Source organism: Neolamprologus brichardi, chromosome 17 (genome assembly GCF_056152115.1).
Source record: "Neolamprologus brichardi isolate AB-2024 chromosome 17, ASM5615211v1, whole genome shotgun sequence".
Classification (NCBI taxonomy): Eukaryota; Metazoa; Chordata; class Actinopteri; order Cichliformes; family Cichlidae; genus Neolamprologus; species Neolamprologus brichardi.
The window spans coordinates 22,124,816-22,145,517 of record NC_142120.1 but is presented as its reverse complement, the minus strand read 5'-3'; the positions used below and the strand labels follow the sequence as shown (position 1 = coordinate 22,145,517).

At 44.7% G+C, this 20,702-nt stretch overlaps 2 protein-coding genes across 4 annotated transcripts; one reads left to right on the top strand and one right to left on the bottom strand.

Moving 5' to 3' along the window:
• Window positions 1–8,151: 8,151 nt before the first annotated feature.
• On the bottom strand, window positions 8,152–14,461 carry fbxo7 (F-box protein 7). 3 transcript variants are annotated; one of them, XM_006781045.3, is made up of 10 exons: window positions 14,367–14,461; window positions 13,259–13,384; window positions 12,932–13,175; window positions 11,216–11,461; window positions 10,988–11,132; window positions 10,804–10,887; window positions 10,629–10,724; window positions 9,409–9,585; window positions 8,779–8,819; window positions 8,152–8,554 (listed from the first exon to the last, which is right to left on the bottom strand). In XM_006781045.3, exons 1-10 carry the CDS (start codon window positions 14,399–14,401, stop codon window positions 8,246–8,248), a joined length of 1,503 nt encoding a protein of 500 aa, XP_006781108.2. In that variant the 5' UTR covers window positions 14,402–14,461; the 3' UTR covers window positions 8,152–8,245. The 3 variants fall into 3 exon arrangements, with proteins under 3 accessions (XP_006781108.2, XP_006781109.2, XP_006781110.2); XM_006781046.3 differs by having other exon boundaries at window positions 14,308–14,428; XM_006781047.3 differs by lacking the exon at window positions 14,367–14,461 and adding an exon at window positions 14,054–14,184.
• A 2,137-nt stretch (window positions 14,462–16,598) lies between these two features.
• On the top strand, window positions 16,599–20,493 carry rtcb (RNA 2',3'-cyclic phosphate and 5'-OH ligase). The gene is made up of 12 exons (XM_006781049.3): window positions 16,599–16,805; window positions 17,227–17,305; window positions 17,387–17,454; window positions 17,531–17,630; window positions 17,823–17,979; window positions 18,048–18,204; window positions 18,285–18,444; window positions 18,537–18,712; window positions 19,202–19,390; window positions 19,466–19,576; window positions 19,661–19,780; window positions 19,870–20,493. The coding sequence occupies exons 1-12, from the start codon at window positions 16,713–16,715 to the stop codon at window positions 19,975–19,977; spliced, it is 1,518 nt and encodes a 505-aa protein (XP_006781112.1). The 5' UTR covers window positions 16,599–16,712; the 3' UTR covers window positions 19,978–20,493.
• The last annotated feature ends 209 nt before the right edge of the window (window positions 20,494–20,702 follow it).

Genomic DNA, 20,702 nt, shown 5'->3' with positions numbered 1-20,702 from the left:
TAGGTCCCAGTTTGTGACAGTCACGGAATTCTGCAAAACATCAGCGTCGTCCCGCAGCAAACCCCGCACACAGAGACCAGACCTCAGCGCCGGACAAAGCAGTGCATGTAAACAAATACACCCTTTGTTCAAGACAAAGGATTACGTCATTGTGTTACGAGATAAAGTCGCGGAACGTAAATAAATAATTGAATAAAATAAAATATATAACGAAAATAAAAGTATGACTTTATTTCTTGTACCGTAGATAAATAATAAATACTTTTTAAACGGATTTATTAAAACCCTCTATTGCATGACTTTTTAATTTTTTTGGGAAAAAAATATTTCACCGTATTTTGGGGGAGCTTTAGGGTCCCTAATAATATATCAATCATAAAGTTTGACACCCTCCCCCCAAACAGATATTGGTTTGTTGCTTCAAGGCAACATTGTGCGACAAGAGTACTCAAAACCAAGTTATTCTACAATACGTTTTATTAGTACAAGGATGAACCAATAATCAAACAACAAACAAACAATGTAAACATTTCACAGAACAATAAACCACCAAAATACATCCGACATTTGACCCTAACCCCATGCACGCGTGCGCCCGCACACACACACACATGTTGTGTTTCCATCACTTTCAATTAACTTCCATTCATTTCCTGGAGACTTATCCTGACTCATCACAACTACCTGCCTGAACCTAACCCCAACCTTACCCTAAACCTGACTCAAGCCTTCACCCTAAAATTTGAGGATTTACCTTGCCATTTGTCCCCATAAAGTAGGCGAGACCTCACAATGTGAGTGTGTAAACAGATTTGTGTCCCCACAACAATAAGTAATACACACACACACACACACACACACACACACACACACACACACACACACACACACACACACACACACACACACACAATTACCCCTGAGCTCCCAAGTGTCCCTCAAACCTGATTCAGGGATCCACTCCGCCACTTCCCTGTCACTCCCTGAAAGCTGACTGTCCTCACTTTCTGAGGGAATGTCCCTAACTGCACATTCCCTTGGTTTCCTTGCATAAAAGGTTTTTACGTCCATGTCCTGTAATTATCAGTAGATTGTAAAGTAAAAAACATTGACTATGATCCTATAAATGCACACAAACACATCTCTACACACATATGCTAACGCATTATTTTGCCTGAAAAGAATTAGGCTAACTGCACAGTGTCGCCTTGAGGCAACGAATGAAAATTAACAGTTTTACTGTATAAATAAATTTTAAAAAGTAGAACAAACAATCAAATATACTTCTTAACATATTCATCCACATACAAGTGTTTTTATATACATTTATTTCACTTAAGCGCTATATAAATGTCATCTGCGCTTATGCGCCGAGTGGCAGTTCGGAGTACCCAGCCTTCTTAGAGTCCCTGGGGGGGGGTGCTGGAAGGTGCTCCACCTGGAGACTCTGTTGTCCTGCTGGGAGACTTCAATGCTCACGTGGGTAACGACAGCGAGACCTGGAGGGGCGTGATTGGGAGGAACGGCCTCCCTGATCTGAACCCGAGCGGTGCTTTGTTATTGGACTTCTGTGCTAATCACAGTTTGGCCATAACGAACACCTTGTTCGAACATAAGAGTGTCCATAAGTGCACGTGGCACCAGGATGCTCTAGGCCGTAGGTCGATGATCGATTTTGTAATCGTATCACCAGACCTGCGACCATATGTTCTGGACACTCGGGTAAAGAGAGGGGCTGAGCTGTCAACTGATCACCACCTGGTGGTGAGTTGGATCAGGTGGCGGGGGAGGACGCTGGACAGACCTGGTGCACCTAAACGCGTAGTGAGGGTGTGCTGGGAACGACTAGCAGAGGCCCCAGTCCGCGAGATCTTCAACGCACACCTCCGGCAGAGCTTCAACAGCATTCCGAGGGAGGCGGGGGACATCGAGTCCGAATGGACCATGTTCAGCGCCTCCATTGCCGAAGCTGCTGCATTGAGCTGCGGCCGCAAGGTGGTTGGTGCCTGCCGTGGTGGTAATCCCCGAACCAAATGGTGGACACCAGAGGTGAAGGGAGCCACCAGGCTGAAGAAGGAGTCCTATCGGGCTTGGTTAGCCTGTGGGACTCCGGAGGCAGCCGACAGGTATCGACAGGCCAAGCGGAATGCGGCTCGGGCAGTGGCTGAAGCAAAAACTCGGGTGTGGGAGGAGTTCGGAGAGGCCATGGAAAAAGACTTTCGGACTGCCTCGAAGAGGTTCTGGCAAACCGTCAGGCGTCTCAGGAGGGGAAAGCGGTGCTCTACCTGCACTGTGTATAGTGCTGGCGGAGCGCTGCTGACGTCGACTGAGAAAATTGTCAGGCGGTGGAAGGAATACTTCGAGGACCTCCTTAATCCCACTGACGCGTCTTCCAAGGAGGAAGCAGAGTCTGGGGATGAGGGGAATGACCCGCCAATTTCTGGGGGCGAGGTCACTGAGGCAGTTAAACAACTCCTTGGTGGCAGAGCCCCTGGTGTTGATGAGGTCCGCCCCGAGTTCCTGAAGGCTCTGGACGTTGTAGGGCTGTCCTGGCTGACACGCCTCTGCAATGTTGCGTGGAGATCAGGGGCAGTACCCGTGGATTGGCAGACCGGGGTGGTGGTCCCCATCTTTAAGAAGGGGGACCGGAGGGTGTGTTCCAACTACAGGGGGATCACACTCCTCAGCCTCCCCGGGAAAGTCTATGCCAGGGTGCTGGAAAGGAGAGTTCGTCCGTTAGTCGAACCTCTGATGCAGGAGGAACAATGCGGTTTTCGTCCTGGTCGCGGAACACTGGACCAGCTCTTCATCCTCTCGAGGATACTTGAGGGTGCATGGGAGTTTGCCCAACCAGTCTACATGTGTTTTGTGGACTTGGAGAAGGCATTCGACCGTGTCCCTCGGGGTGTCCTGTGGGAGGTGTTGCGGGAGTATGGGGTGTCTGGCCCATTGCTACGGGCCATTCGATCCCTATACAACCGTTGCAAGAGCTTGGTTCGCATTGCCGGCAATAAGTCGGACTCGTTCCCGGTGGGTGATGGGCTCCGCCAGGGCTGCCCTTTGTCACCGGTTCTGTTCATAATTTTTATGGACAGGATTTCTAGGCGCAGCCAAGTGGCGGAGGGCTTTCGCTTTGGTGGCCTCAGGATCTCATCTCTGATCTTTGCGGATGATGTGGTTCTGTTGGCTTCATCGGGTGAGGGCCTCCAGCTCGCACTGGAGCGGTTCGCAGCCGAGTGTGACGCAGCGGGAATGAGGATCAGCACCTCCAAATCTGAGGCCATGGTTCTCAGCCGGAAAAGGGTGGAGTGCCCACTCCGGGTCGGGGATGAGGTCCTGCCCCAAGTGGAGGAGTTCAAGTATCTCGGGGTCTTGTTCGCGAGTGATGGGAGAAGGGAGCCGGAGATCGACAGACGGATTGGGGCTGCAGCTGCAGTAATGCAGACGCTGCACCGGTCCGTCGTGGTGAAGAGGGAGCTGAGTGTAAAAGCGAAGCTCTCAATTTACCGGTCGATCTACGTCCCTACCCTCACCTATGGCCACGAGCTGTGGGTAGTGACCGAAAGGACGAGATCGCGGATACAAGCGGCGGAAATGAGCTTCCTCCGAAGGGTGGCTGGCATCTCCCTTAGAGATAGGGTGAGAAGTTCGGCCATCCGGGAGGGGCTCAGAGTAGAGCCGCTGCTGCTCCACATCGAAAGGAGCCAGCTGAGGTGGTTTGGGCATCTGGTAAGGATGCCCCCTGGGAACCTCCTGGGTGAGGTGTTCCAGGCATGTCCCACCGGGAGGAGGCCCCGAGGCAGACCCAGGACACGCTGGAGAGATTATATCTCTCGGCTGGCCTGGGAACGCCTTGGTGTTCCCCCGGATGAGCTGGAGGAGGTGGCTGGGGAGAGGGAGGTCTGGGCCTCTTTGCTTAGGCTGCTGCCCCCGCGACCCGGCCCCGGATAAAGCGGATGAAGATGGATGGATGGATGGCTATATAAATGCAATCCATTATCATCATTATTATTATTATTACTATAATGATGTAAAATAGTGATCTTTATCTTACCTCCTGGAGATGTCTCTCGTGTAGTGTGCACCCCCCCCCCCAAAATGAAAGTCACACCACCTTCAACTCATCATTTTATTGGAAAGAGATGTGCCTGGTAGCATTATTTGACAAAAAAAAAGTGTTTTTTTTGAAGGCCCAGTGTGAGGCATGAAAATGTGGTTTGTTGCCTCAACGCTATGCAGTAGAGGGATAAGCGTGTTAAAAATATTGGAAACTAATGAAATTAATATTTCATTTTGTACTTACTCATTTAATATCATTATATATTTTTGACATGAATCATTTAATTAATAATAAAGTTTATAAATAAACTTTTTAAACAAAAATAAAGATTTAAAGGACATTGCAAAGTAAAATCTCATGTTTTCTACGGATAATTTTGTGTTACAGATATGAAAACATTATTTAAATATAGGGATATAAAGTAACTATAAGGATATAATAATACTACAACCCATAGCAATAATTTTACATACTACTATAAGAATATATAATAATGTAAAGTTAATATTTCAATACTATGCTCAACAAAGTAATCCCTCACAAACTCATCCACAAACTGTCTACACTCGGCCTGCACCACCTTCTGTGACTGGCTACAGGACTTTGTGACTGGCAGGCCTCAGTCTGTCAGGATCGTCAACATGACTTCAGCCAGCATTACCACAAACACTGGCGTCCCACAGGGTTGCGTCCTCAGCCCCATCCTCTACACCCTGTACACCCACGACTCTGTTGCCTGCAATAGGGATAACACCATACTGAAGTTTGCGAACGACACTGCAGTGATTGGTTACATCACTGGAGGGGACGAAGTGGCTTATAGGAGAGAGGTGGCCGGTCTGGTGTCATGGTGTGAGGACAACAACCTTAGCCTCAAAACTGATCAAACAAAGGAGATGATAGTGGACACGAGGAAGAAGAGGAGGCCTCACCAGCTGCTGTTTATCCGGGAGAGTAAAGTGGAGAGGGTGAGCAGCTTTAGGTACCTAGGTGTCCACATCAGTGAGGACCTCACCTGGATACTGAACACCTCAAGAAGGCTCAGCAGCGGCTGTATTTCTTGAGGAGGCTGAGGAAATTTGGTATGTCGGCCAAGATCCTCAGCAGCTTCTACAGCTGCACTGTGGAGAGCACATTGACCAGCTGCATCACTGCATGGTACGGCAGCACTACTGCTATGGACCGCAAACGCCTGCAGAGAGTGATAACAACTGTGGAGAAGTTCTTCCCCACTGCTATCAGACTCCTGAACAGCTGACCTACCTCAACTGCAATTTGCACATCAGGACACTTTGCAAACTAAGTTCATTTTGCACATTAAGCTCCTTTGTACATCCGTCGACATAGACATCTGCATACCCCACTTGTCTTCACTTACTTATTTTTTTACTTATTTATCTTTCATTATTTTTATCTTTATTTATCTTGTTCCTTAACCCTAACTTGGGATTTGTGTATAGACAGCAAAGGAAGAATTTCATTGCACAGAGAAATCCTATTTCTTCTGTACACATGACAGTCAAAGGAGCTTGCAAAGAAAAGCGCCTGGACTTCTTTAAGTTGCTTGAAGACGTTTGACCTCTCATCCGAGAAGCTTCTTCAGTTCTAAGGTGAAATGGTGGGGAGTCCCAGATTTAAACCTAGTGGGAGTATCCCCCCACAGAGGGACAAAAGGACCCCCTGATGATCCTCTAATCGCCTGAGCCAAGGTGTGAAACTGGGTGTGGGTCCCAATCAGCCAGGGTTTCGGGTGAGTTCATTGTGAAACCTGGCCCCACCTTATCATGCGAATTCCTGAGGTCAGATGACCCAGGAGCGACCATCTTTGAACAGAGGCGGTGGTTTACGACACCAACTGTCTGCCATCTATAAATCAGTTTTGAGTTCCCTCCCCAGACGCCTTAACGCCCACTCACATCCTGGGCCATCTGACCTCAGAAATTCGCATGATAAGGTGGGGCCAGGTTTCACAAAGAGCTCACCCGAAACCCTGGCTGATTGGGACCCACACCCAGTTTCACACCTTGGCTCAGGCGATTGGAGGATCATCAGGGGGTCCTTTTGTCCCTCTGTGGGGGGATACTCCCACTAGGTTTATATCTGGGACTCAGCACCATTTCACCTTAGAACTGAAGAAGCTTCTCGGATGAGAGGTCAAACGTCTTCAAGTAACTTAAAGAAGTCCAGACGCTTTTCTTTGCAAGCTCCTTTGACTACAATGACCTGGATGACTGAGAACCTTCACAGACACATGTACACATGACAATAAACACTTTGAATTTACAGGGTGGGCCATTTATGGATACACCGTAATAACATGGGAATGGTTGGTGATATTAGTCCTGTTTTTGGCACATTAGTATATGTGAGGGGGCAAACTCGTCAAGATGGGTGGTGACCATGGTGGCCATTTAGAAGTCGGCCATAGGAAGAGGGCGATGTGACACATCAAACTTATTGGTAATATCACAAGAAAAACATTGGTGTGCTTGGTTTCAACGCAACTTTATGCTTTCATGAGTTATTTACAAGTTTCTCTTTGTTCACAGCCATTGACATGTTGAAGAGGTTAACACGTGAGGAGCGGATCGAAATTGTGTTGATATCTGGTGAACGCAGTAACCGGGTCATTGCAGCAGATTTCAATGCAAGACACCCTACGAGACCACCCATCTCCCATGCTACAGTTAGCAAACTGCTTGCTAAGTTTCGCAAAACTGGTTCAGTGTTGGATTTGCCAAAATGTGGACGGAAGAAAACTGTCACTAATGAAGAAACATCAGTGGCTGTCCTAGCTTCATTCAGCAAGAGCCCACAGCGTAGCACTCGCCGCATGTCACTGGAGAGTGGCGTTAGTCGAACATCCCTTCGGCGGATATTAGCTACTCACAAATGGCACCCTTACAAACTCCAGCTACTGCAGCATCTCAATGAGGATGACCCAGATCAGTGCACAGAATTTGCAGAATGGGCAAAACAAAAATTGGAACCGGACCCTCAGTTCACGCAGAAGATTTTGTTCAGTGATGAGGCAAACTTTTATGTGAATGGTGAAGTTAACAAACAAAACCACCGCTATTGGTCTGACACTAACCCACATTTGATGGATCCCTCCAAGACTGTTGGAACAACAAAAGTGATAGTTTGGTGTGGTATATGGGATACAACAATAGTGGGTCCATTCTTCATCAATGGAAACCTCAAGGCCACTGGATATTTGAAATTGCTACATGATGATGTGTTTCCCTCTTTATGCACTGAAGCTGGCACGTTCCCTGAGTTTTTCCAGCAAGATGGTGCACCACCACATTATGGGTGCCAGGTCCGAGCATTCCTAGATGAACAGTTTCCTGGAAAGTGGATTGGTCGTCGTGGGCCAGTTGAATGGCCCCCAAGGTCTCCCAATCTGACCCCCTTAGACTTTTATCTTTGGGGTCATCTGAAGGCAATTGTTTATGGTGTGAAGATGCGAGATGTGCAGCACCTGAAACTACGGATACTGGATGCCTGTGCTGGCATTTCTCCTGCGGTGTTGCTATCAGTGTGTGAAGAGTGGGAGAAGAGGGTTGCATTGACAATCCAACACAATGGGCAGCACATTGAACACATTTTATAAGTGGTCAGAAACTTGTAAATAACTCATCAAGGAATAAAGTTACGTTGAAACCAAGCACACCATTGTTTTTCTTGTGACATTACCAATAAGTTGGATGTGTCACATGGCCCTCTTCCTATTGAAAAAACAAAAGTTGTATCCAAGATGGCCGACTTCTAAATGGCCACCATGGTCACCACCCATCTTGAGGAGTTTGCCCCCTCACATATACTAATGTGCCACAAACAGGACTTTAATATCACCAACCATTCACATTTTATTACGGTGTATCCATATAAATGGCCCACCCTGTATATTGCATTTTTTAATTGACATTTTTCAAACTTCTTCTGTTTGATTTTTAACCCATAAATAAATGGCTGTCACATAAAATTAAAACTTTAAATTAAAATGTTTACTTTTTTGTCTTTGTGGAACAAAAGGATTTAAACATTTTGTTCAGTTGTGAGGTTATAAATGATTCCCAGACAGAATGTTTTAAACTCTGATTTTATTGTGATAATGAATTTTTGTCAACCCGGAGTCAAACAGGAAGTTGTGTCATTGATATGTGATCAGTGACGGAGTGATCAGATGAATCCTCGTCGGATGTCTGAAGGTCGCCCTCCCGTTGGTCGGACTCTGTGGAAGTCGTGGCGAGGTCGTCTGTGCGGGTCTGCGAGCGGGCCTATGGGGTCGTAGCGGGGGCGGGGGAGTAGGCCGTGGGGCAGGTTTGGTCGCTGATCGTATTCCCCACCGATGATGCCCGGCACCGGGGGGAAGTTAGGGTAGGGGATGGGGTGGAAGATGTCTCCTGGATGGAAAGGCAGGAGGGGGCGGGGGCGGGTCGGGGCAGCGTTTCGAAGTTCAGAGCGAAACTTGTACGACTTTTTGTAGAGCTGGAAAACAAATAAAAACAAATTAAATTATTTAAACAAAAAATGCCAAAAAAACAACAACAAATCACATTAAAGCTTAAATTCTGCGAGCTATCATCAATCTGCCCCACATTAGTCTAATTTATTATTACCTTAAAATATTCATATTAAAAACGACACATTAGGAGGTTTTTAAAGAATTTACAGTTCTTTAGTTATTTACTTTGATAAAGTGTGTTTCTCACCTCTTTCCAGTCTGTGTCTCTGGATCTGCCTGAGCCTGAATCTGAAAAACGGCAAACACAATCAGTCACTTTAATTATAATGATTTTGTTGAAAAACTGGACCTGAGGAAAAAAATGCAATCACAATAAATCAATCAATAAACCTTTATTTAATGGACTCATTTCACAACAAATCTATGTAAATTTAGAAAATATTTTGATACTTTTTAGTTTATTTATTTCTAAAAATATCTTAAACAAGGTGGACATTCAGGTGTTTCCCCCACAATTTCTGCTTATTTGTGGAGAAAATAATGACTGATTTGTTTTTACATTTTTTAAATGTTATTTTCTTTTTTAATGCTGTCATTTAAATTCTCTTATTCAGATTCTAATATTTACAGTACAGTAAGCTGTTTAAAACTTCACTGAAAATTATTTAATTAATAAGTAAATTAAGACATTATAATAGGTTTTAATAAGTTAAGGGTGTTCTAAGGGTGAAAAATAGAAAAAAAATCAAGAACATCTAAAAAGCACATGAAAAAGAACATTTAAACGGTGTCAGTGGAACATTTGACCCATAGTTAGAGAAATTTGCAGAAATAATTTTAAAAATAAAGGAAATAGTTTTAGGGACTCTTTTTCCACCTGCGAAGTCGCGGCGGTACAGGTGTCTCCACAGCGACGAGTCTGCTGTGGCGATGTTGAAGTGCCGGCTTACCGCCGACAGACTGACCACAGAGCGAACGTCGAGCAGGCGGAGGACTCGGAGGAGCAGCTCTGGAGGAAGAGCAGGCAGACCGAACGCCACAGGGAGAGCCATCGCTGAAACACATCACAGACTGTCAGTACCAGACATTAGCATGTTAGCACGTTAGCATCTGCTTACAGAGAAACATCATCAATGAAAACTCGACTGAAGCTCATATGAGTCAAACAAGCTGTTCCTCTAAAGCAGCTACCCAAATGTTTCGGGACAGATTTTACTAGAATTCTTCAGGATATTAACATGAAATAGTTTATTCCAAAACAAATGAGTTTGTGTGAAAAGAAAAACTAGAAAAGGAAACTCTGTATGAACTCAAGTCTGAAAGTAAAATACGAATTTAAGATGGCAAAATAATCTGTAATCCTTTTTATTTTTTTTTTAAACTCATGGCTTCATAGGTTGGGATGAAACCTTTCATGGACACTCATATAAGTTCTTTATCCAACACTTTTTTACTACAAATAAAAGTTATTTGTTCTTTGGTATCAAAGATGATGTAGTTGATAAAATGGGATTTCAATCAAAATATGTTTTGATCATAAGAAACGTAAAATTGAGTGTCATCTACATGTAACTTTTAAAGCTGCTAATCTTCTCATTTCGAAGCACATAGAAGTCAAACACCAGAGGACCTAAACTGGATCCCTGGGGAACACCGTAGGTGTTAAAATACAGAATAAATTAGACACTTACTGATAATTTATGGTGAAGTTATTTAATAATGTAATCCCCTTAAATAATGCAAGTTAACAGTTTAAGAGACGCTTTAATTACATGTCAAAATGTCTTAACATTTTTAATAAAGCTGCAAATTCAAGGAGTAATCTTTTAATTTTATATAAATTCAAATAACTTTCATTAAGATTTTGATTGGTTAATATAATTCTCTTTGCCCTGTATGTTTTTTATGAGTGGGATTTTGAGTTTTACATTTTAATTTTAATGAAATTGAACATCGATTTAAATAAAATCTTTCTTAAACTCACTAAAAGCTGTAACATGGCTAATGTTCACAGCAATTTAACTTCTCTGATTAAAGCTGATGAACTGGATGATGTCAGCACCAACATGTTGTGACTCATCTGAGAGGAGGCGTTACCTTCTCTGGCGGTGGCGATCAGTGGGTACGCCAGCTGGTCTTTGAAGAGTCGGGACAGTTTGCTGAGGTCTTTAAATGCTGATGCTGCACTTCCTCCTGAACAACATCAGACACAGAAGATTAATCAAAGACGCTCCCGTGCTGGTGGCGTTATGCCAACCAATCACAGCTTTACCTGGCCACTCGTTGGTCACGTAGCTGGATGCATTCAGACACAGTTTGCGGACAGTGTCGACCGTTTCTGTAACCTTCAGAGTCGCTGCATGAAGAAGAAACAGGTCAGAAACACAGTGGGAGTTGGACACTAAAAGGTCAAAGGTCAAATAAAAATAAATTCAGCCCATTTAAAGAGGACTCACTGTTGATGACGAGCATTGGGCCCATGCACACAGCCACCACCGAGGCCAGGCTGCTCTCACACAGAGGATGAGTGTACTGCAGCTTGTAGACTCCACCTGCACACCTCCATCCAGCAGGCATCTCACCGGGCTTCAGCTCGGTGCCCTGTGGAGGCGCACACACTTACTCAAAGCGTCTGCCTTCACCTGTTTACTCAGCAGGATGTTAACTTGTCCCCCTCGCCTCACCTGAGCAATGAACCCAGTCTCGAGCATCAGGAGATGTCCGGCCACCATGATGGCATCATTGGGACTTGTGGGCTGGGCCGTGTGGTACAGGAGCTCCAGAGAGAGTGGTGCCTGACCCTCCTCGGCCTCACCGCACAGCATTGGCTCCCAGATGGTGGCCGAAGATTCAAAGTCCAGCATCTCACAGGATGGCTGGGACTCTGAAAGGACTGCAGGACCGGCAGCCCCACTGACACTGCTGCTCGGCTGTTTACCAACAACAAAACTGTGAGCTTGGGCAAATCTACGCCCCATCGTCAGGTCTGATGAGTGACGCGGCACAGGCTAAAATAATCTGCTGTTGTTTCTTTGTTATAATAACTTAAAATATAAAACAGACATGAACAACATCAAAAACAACAACCTGCCATATACAGGTCAAGGCTGATCTCCTTTAATGTTACAGCTGACCACAAACATCAAAACACAGTCAGATCCATAAGTACGTGAACAATGATGCCTCTGCTGACCAGCCTTTGAAAATGCAAGACTGTATTTGGCTGAAATTCCTGAACTTTTAATGCAACACTTTGTTGTCTTCTCGAGTTAAAGCTCAAAGTCTTATTGTTTGATATGAAATATTCTGTGATGACCCACAAGGCTAAGCTACAAAGGCTCTGTCAGTTTTCAAATACTTGTGGTGACAACTGTAAAAGACAAACAGCAAGGGGCCTGGATGGGAACCTTGTGGAACACCGTACGATTATAAATCAGTGTTTGTCTTCATTTTGAGAATGATAGGGAATTTTAAAATACCATCAAACCATTACACAGATTTAACGCCCACTATGCTCTTCCAGTGAGTTTGTTTTTATTTTTTGGCACCAGTAACACTGGAGATCATCTCCTGCAATGGGTAAAGCTCGTCCTTTTAAACCTTTGCAGAACTTTGTTTTTCTCTCCAGCTGTTCATGAGACGCACATCTGTAAGGATTTAAAAGCACCCCAAGCACCAAATATCTAAACGCTTCTCAGGCTGACTGAGACTTCGCTATTTAAAAATGTGTCTGGTGATGTGAAGCTGAGGATGTGTCTGAAAATGCCCCGTTAGATTCCTGCAGCTTTCCAGATGTGAAGATTTCTACTGCTGTGAGAGAGCCGGTGCTTCCACGATGAAGGCTGGCACGCCCATGACTTTTAACTGTTCTTTAATCCAAAGTTCCCTGAAAGCTTGTAAGTATCAGGTGAGAAAGCTTTTGAACCCGTGAGTTTGTCCAGCCCCAAACAAAACAGCTCAGGTTTCAGAGGCACAGCTGGTTCACCTAAACACTTTCAGTCTGATGCTGCTGATGCAAACTGAGATGAGTCCGAGCGTCATCACTGTTGGATGATGTGAAATTAAGTGTGTCACCGTGTGGATCCACAGAAGAGAAGCTGTGAGGGGGGTGTGGCCCTTTAAACCAGCTTTAACCCTTGCTGTGTGCTCTGTGGTGTGTCTGTATTCGCGAATTATTTTATGTCATAATTCAGCTCATAAAAACACAAGAAAGTAAAACAGAAACTGTGCACTGAAGCCAGAAGTATGTGGATGCTTTCTGGGTCTGTTTCTGATCTCCGGCCGAGGCAGTCTACAGTCTGTGTAGACTGACCTCCCACACATGGACTGGAAACAGGCTCGATATGTCTCACACACCTATCCAGCCCACCTGAACAACCTGCTGGAGGTGAACATCATACCTGAGTGGAGGCCATGATGGGGGTCTGCTGGCTTTGCCTCTGGTTTGCAGAGCTCTTGGCTGCCGTGTAGGTGGAGCTTGTAGACGAGGCTGAGCTGGTTGAAGCGGCGGCAGCTGTGGCTTCAGACTGAGGCAGATGGACACAGATCAAATCTCCGGACACGATGCCGCAGGACGCCAAAGTCTGAGCAGTGTCCGTGAGCAGCTTGGAGCCGTTCAGAGACAAACCAAACTCTGTGTCTGAACTGAAGCACAAGTAGGGAGTCAAATAACTGAAACTTTATTAACCACAACTCAGATTACAGAATTAGACGTGTGCACCACCGACCTGAGTCCATGTGAGGACAACAGCATCTCCTGGATGTGATCTCTGAGCTCTTTCAAACTGGGATCTTCTCCAAGTAACTCCACCCGGCTGGTCTGCCTGTTGATCCGAACTCGCAGCTTCATGATTCTGCTCACACACACAGACACAGGAAAAGAACTCACACTAAGTAATGCACAGACTGCAGACGGCCATGATGCTCTTAACAGAACTGTATTCACATGTTTGGATTTTATATCGCTCAGTCTGATTTTTCATATAATTTTATTTCTATGTTGCATTTAATATTTTATTTATATGCAACTTTGTTTTATTCCTTTATTATTATTATTATTATTATTATTATTATATATTTTCTTTATTTTAATCATCTTTCTATTAATGTTTAATTGTTTCATTTCTAATTTTTACTTTAAAATAATTATTATTTTTGTATGTAATTGTATTCATTTCTTTAGTATGTATTAATCTATTTCATTTTTTGTTATCAGGTTCTTATTTTATTTGTGTTTCTCATAAAAAATATGTTGTCACATTTCACTAAAAACGGATAAAAAGTGAATGGAGTCTGGTGAAAAGACTCCAGCTGCTAAATCGGATCATCAGTGAACAGTGACGTAATATCTAATGAACTTTAACTAACATTAATTTAATCGGTGCACATATTTAAAAAGTATCACGTGATTTTTACTGTGCACAAAGTGACTCTGATTCAAATCCAAACCTCACAGTAAACGTTAGCTCATTAAGTACGAAACCTCATTACAAATCTGCCAAATTTAACTTTTGATGACTCACTAATGACGTTTTGAAGTTTCTTAGCAGCTTTAGCTCCGCTTTACCGTTAAAACGTCACATTTAGAGGAATTTAGTTCATTTTGCGTTGATTTCAGAGCGTCGTTGATTCTCTGTGAGGTAGAAGAATATGTAAAGAGCTGCGTGAAAACAAACGTTTCGTTTTCGTTTCCGCAGCTAAACGTTAGCTAACGTTTCACTGACGCTGCTGCTGCTTAGCGCGGGTTAGTGTTAACTAACCGGACTAACTAACTAACCGGGTTAAGGAGCGTTTGTAGTCCTGAAAGCTGGAAGTCAAACAGAAGAACACTCACACCGTGAACTACCGGGAAGACATCCACGACTCTTCATGTGCTTTCTGTAAACACACAAACCTGCAGCGCCCCAAAACACGCACACACCGCTTCCGGGATGGATTTTCACAATACAACCCGTCGAGGGTTGTATTGTGAAAATTTAAAAATATATATCTTAATAATCCTGTTAGAATAAATGTATTATGCCGTAAAAAGGCCCAACTTTTCAAAATAACAACTTTTATTAAATTAGATTCATGTATTTATATTTTTTATTTATATGTACGCATGCATTATGTTGCTTTGTGTAGATTCTGCTTTTGTTTTGAAGGCTTGTCACCAAACTTCCTGAATCATTATCCAAAATAAACTTTCGTAAAACTACAAATACGGCAACCGGGCTGCATAAAATCCTGAGTATTCTCCAGAACATGTCGATTGGTATGAATAAATCTGCAGGGGAGATAAAATTAATCATCTTTATATACTGTTTAAATAACGGCATTTTATGTTCCCCAAAAGGTTGATTCTCTTCATCTGGACGTAGCGTTTTCAGTGGGAGAAATGTTTCATCACTCATCCAAGTGACTTGTTCAGTCTCAGCTGACTGCAGGTTTCCCCAACATTATAAACAGTACATTTGCACAATGACTGAAACTAGCCCACTGAATGAACGGTGGGCTGTGAGGTCAGTTCCTTGATCATTAATATGCAAATTCTCATTATCATTGATCAACAACCACTGATTGAAGCCCGTTGATCAAAGCCTATTGATCATTGACCATGAGTACCATTCACAGAGAGTTGGGAAATGTCTGCAATCACAGCATTGTAAGATAGTGAAAGATGTACCCTTAGACCCCTCCTCGATTCAGAGATGGTCTTTCCCTTTTCACATAAATGGCCTCCTTGACTCCCCACTCAAACCAGCGTTTCTCCCTATCCAGGATGCATACATCCTCATCATTGAAAGAGTGTCCACTGGCCTGTAGGTGTGAAGACACTACCTAGTCCTGGCCTGACTAGTTAGCTCTTCTGTGTTGTGCCATCCGCTTCGCCAGAGGTTGTTTAGTTTCCCGGATATATAAATCATGGCAATCCTCCTTAACAGCGTACACTATGTTACTCTGTTTGCCACAGTGTGTTTTGGGGTTTAAAAGCTACAGAGACCCGTTGTTTATCAAAAATGTGTCTCAACTGTTCCAATACTCCTGACACTAATTTTGTGTTGGGGGTCTTATGTTTTTATTAACAGTTGTATTAATAGTTTATTTATTACTGTATTAAATTCCAAACTAACTGTGTGACATTGACAAAGATCAGTGGATCAGTGTTTGTTGGTCCTCCTTTGGGCTGTGTCTATGCACTATGAGGGTAACAGTGAGGATGAAATCTCTGAATGCATTAAACACATTGTCTACTGAAAGTAGAAGAAAAACTAGATGATGGTTTAAGTTGAAGATTTCCGCTTCTTATTTCTGTCTATTATATCTGTTGAGATCATTTAATGAATTCACAGATCAGTGCTGCTCTCTCTCTTTTTGCTAATATAAGTCAGTGGATCTCAGCAGTGTCTGTCTCTGTCATTTATCTCCATAGTAACCATCTCAGTATTTATTATATAATATTTATTTAATGACACTTTGGATCTCCATGTTTCACTGTCTATATTAATCTTCATGATCCACAGCAGAAATAAAGATGATTGCTTTCTTTTATACATTCAAACGTGTGCAGTTGTAATAACTACAACTATTAAAAACACAAATTCAGTGATTAAAAAGCCAAGAAGCTGGATGTAATTCAGCCAAAGGCTCTATGTAGAGCACTTTTATTCCACAACAGTATTGTCATGACAAGAAAAAGAAATCAGAAAAGAAAAAAAGAAAAATTAGTTAAAGAGCAGACTGAACACACAGTTCAGGAGGACAGGGCCGTGTCTTATTTGCAGCGTGGGCCATAATCATAAATACATCATCGATGAACGACAGCAAAGGTTGTCAGAAATTACTGAAAGGGAAGGGTTTAGTTTATGATTCACAATACAGCAAGGACACGTGTGAGTGTGGGAGCACTGTCACGGGCAGGAACTCCTCACAGAGGGCAGGAAGTGTTTCCATCACAGAAATTGAACCCGCAGAGCAGGAGGAGCAGAGAGACTCTGGAGCACGTCCACACACTGCTGTTCTACTGAGGATAATACCGCATACACTGAACAGTAGGTGGCAGTAATGCGCGTGCAGCCTGTCGAGCGTAGAAGAAGAAGAAGCCGAAGAAGAATCTTCTTCTTCTAATCTTACATTAGACAGCCAGTGAAACGCGGCGTTAAAGAGTGAGATTAGCCGTTTTCGGTCGTTTGTGGAGTCATGAGTCGCAGTTACAATGATGAGCTGCAGTTTCTGGATAAAATCACCTCCACCTCCTGGAGAATCAAAAAGGGCTTCGTCCCCAACATGCAGGTACGAGCTAACGGATAACAGCTCACAGCTAGCTGCTAACGTGGCTGCCGGGCTGACAGTTGCAGGTGACTTGATTAAACACAGGTGTCCACGGTATGAGAGGAGAACATCAGAGACAGTAGAACACAGGAGCTGACGGAACCCCCGAGAAATGCCGAATAAGCACGAGGCTAAAAATGATTCTGAACAGCAGCACAGACTTAAAAACGCTAAAAATGATTTACGAAAGTTTTAAGTTTATCTGTTCTGCTCCACCCGCGGGTGGACGCTGGGAGGAGGTGACTCTCTGCTCCATTTTAATGTATTTTCAGTTGGTTTCATTGTCTGACAGAAGAAAGATTCAGAATAATCATTTAAGTGATGCAGTGACGCTCCTTAAAAGCTTTTATTTCCTCTGCTGTCACCTCCTTTTCCTCCTTAGGTGGAAGGAGTTTTCTACGTGAACGAGTCTCTGGAGAAGCTGATGTTCGAGGAGCTTCGTAATGCCTGCCGAGGAGGAGGTCGGTGACCTCTGAACCCCTCTGAGAGCCCCCTCTACCTGACCTCCACCCTCCTCATTTCTCTCTGTTCCTCCTCCTCAGGTGTGGGCGGGTTCCTTCCAGCCATGAAGCAGATTGGGAATGTGGCGGCGCTGCCGGGGATTGTGAACGTGAGTGTTGCCGTTCTGTATGTGTCCACAGTAAATGTTTTGCTTCGTACTCAGGGTGTCTCTGATTGGTCGGCAGAAATCCATCGGCCTGCCAGATGTCCACTCTGGGTATGGATTTGCTATCGGGAACATGGCGGCCTTTGACATGGACAACCCCAATTCCGTGGTGTCTCCAGGTAGGAAGTACTATGATAAAACATAAGCAGGGTCCTCTAAAACCCGATGAAAAATGAATGGAGTTTGGTGGGAAGCTGTGTGCAGGAAGTAAAAAATCTTCCAACCTGTGGATTTCCCTGCTGTGGTCACCCGTCATGAAACTTACTCTGTGACCCACCCTGTTAAAACAGTACTTCCCATGTGCCGTCCAGGTGGCGTGGGCTTTGACATAAACTGCGGTGTCCGCCTGCTGAGGACAAACCTGGACGAGGGTGATGTCCAGCCGGTGAAGGAGCAGCTCGCTCAGTCACTGTTCGACCACATCCCTGTGGGAGTCGGCTCCAAAGGCGTCATCCCGATGGGCGCCAAGTAAGTAGAACAGAACAGACCTGCCTCTCCTCACCTGTGTGTCACCTGACTAACGCATGTGTCACCAGGGACCTGGAGGAGGCGCTGGAAATGGGCATGGACTGGTCTCTAAGGGAGGGCTACGCCTGGGCCGAGGATAAGGAGCACTGCGAAGAGTACGGGCGCATGCTGCAGGCCGACCCCAACAAGGTGTCCTCCAAGGCCAAGAAGAGAGGACTGCCGCAGGTAGCCCTGCACCTCACACCTGTGTTCACACCTGCAACCCTCTGCTGGTGTCTATAGCTGTGTGTGTGTGTGTCTTGCAGCTCGGCACTCTGGGAGCAGGAAACCACTATGCTGAGATCCAGGTGGTGGATGAGATCTACAACGATTACGCCGCCAAGAAGATGGGCATTGACCACAAAGGCCAGGTGTGTGTGATGATCCACAGCGGCAGCCGAGGCCTCGGGCATCAGGTCGCCACAGGTACGAGTGCCACCGAAATGGATTGCCGAATATCGCAAACCTTCACTTCTGCCTTTTAAATTATCAACGAAAACACCTGGTGATATTTACAGATGCTCTGGTTGCCATGGAGAAGGCAATGAAGCGTGACAAAATCACGGTGAACGATCGACAGCTGGCGTGCGCTCAAATCAACTCTCCTGAGGGGCAGGATTACCTGAAAGGCATGGCAGCCGCAGGAAACTACGCCTGGGTCAACCGCTCCTCCATGACCTTCCTCACCAGACAGGTACGCTCACCTGAGCCGCTCTCGGGTCATAAACGCACCGCTGCACCCGCCCTAACAAGAGAAGTGACCTCACATGGTGTTTAAAGCGCAGCTCTTGTCATGAAGAAGTTCCATAATCAGGAGGATGAACCCACTCTGTTCCACTCCGAGTCGGAGATTTGACGAATGCACTTAAACGCACCACAAATAATATAAAAATACAACTGTAAAAATCATTAATGTGATAGAAAATTCAATTTCTGCTTCTGTTCATTTGTTTTTTATTTTCGTTACATTTTTGTATTAATTTTTTAAATCTTTTAACTTTTATTTAATTCATAATTTTTGTGTATTTCTTTTGTTTTTATTTTATTTATAGAATATTCTGTAATTTGAACTTACGGCATTGGATTGCTGTGGAACCTAACAATGTCCTGATTCTGCTATGATCGTTATGGGGAGGGGGTTTGGGTGAGCGGAGTCTGTAAAAGCGGTTTTCGTGTCTTTCAGGCCTTCTCCAAAGTGTTCGGTACGACGCCGGATGACCTTGACATGCATGTCATCTACGACGTCTCTCACAACATCGCCAAAGTGGAGGAGCACATTGTGGACGGGAAGCAGAGGACGCTGCTCGTTCACCGCAAAGGATCCACGCGAGCCTTCCCCCCTCACCACCCCCTCATCCCCGTCGACTACCAGGTAAGAGCGCGTCATGTTCCTCTGTTTACTCGCCATCATGATGTGAGTCTTGCCTGAACTCGCTGCCATTTCCAGCTCACAGGTCAGCCGGTGCTCATCGGTGGGACGATGGGGACCTGCAGCTACGTCCTGACGGGGACCGAGCAGGGCATGACGGAGACGTTTGGGACCACCTGTCATGGAGCGGTACGAGTCTGAGCGCCCTTCGCGCTGTCACATGGTCAACCTTGGTTTGTTTCATGTCTTTAAGCAACTTCCTGTCTGTTTCAGGGCCGAGCGCTCTCTCGAGCAAAGTCACGCAGGAACCTGGACTTCCAGGACGTCCTGGACAAACTGGCCGACATGGGCATCGCCATCCGGGTGGCGTCGCCCAAACTGGTGATGGAGGAGGTGAGGGGGAGGAGTCAGGGTGGGTTTTTATGCACTTTAAGCTGTTTTCTGTTTGCGTCTGACTTTTTTTTTTTTTTTTTTCTTTCAAGGCTCCTGAATCATACAAAAACGTGACAGACGTGGTGAACACGTGTCACGAGGCTGGCATCAGCAAGAAGGCGATCAAACTGAGGCCGATCGCTGTCATCAAAGGATGAAGCTGAACCACAGAAATGACTCCCGGGCGAAAGACAATAAACACGACTTTTCTGTTTGGAGAGAATTTACGTTAAAGAAGGATTAAAAAAAAAAAAAAAAAGTTCTGTTTTTGTTTGGTTGCCAAGAAAACCAGATTGCACTGCAGTGGAGGTCAGAGGTCACCTCTCAGGACTGAAGTGGCCGCTGTAGTTTCCAGTTTCTGCTTCATGAGCTCTCTGAGTCCTCGGAAATGAGCGGCTGCACTTCTTGCAGATCAAAAAACGAGCCACTGCGGCTGAAATTTTTCTCCGCTCAGCATGAAGCGAGTCCCAGAAGAAAAGCTGGATCTGAATCCTTTGAGATAAATGCAGAAATCTGCTTTCATTTCGGTGTGCTCACACTACTGCAATAAAAATCGAATTCATGCCTTAAATGTGCGTAATAACAAAGACTGTCTGAGAAAACGTAAACATGTTTAATTTCTGTTTAGTTTCCAAAAAAGATCGACTTTAATAAAGAACCAAGTGTGCAGTGAACGGGTTCAGTCTTTGTTTCCCACTGCCGCTGAGAATACAAACGCCTGTGAAGTGTTTGGTCCACGGTGAGAAAAAAGATTTTATAAAATGAAAACAGATGTGCTGTGGATGAATGATGTTCTCCTGTTTTAGGACATAAATGTCAGAGCTGTGAGTTTAGCTTCTTCTCAAGAAGCAAAATTGAAAGAACTCATGAATTTCTCATATAT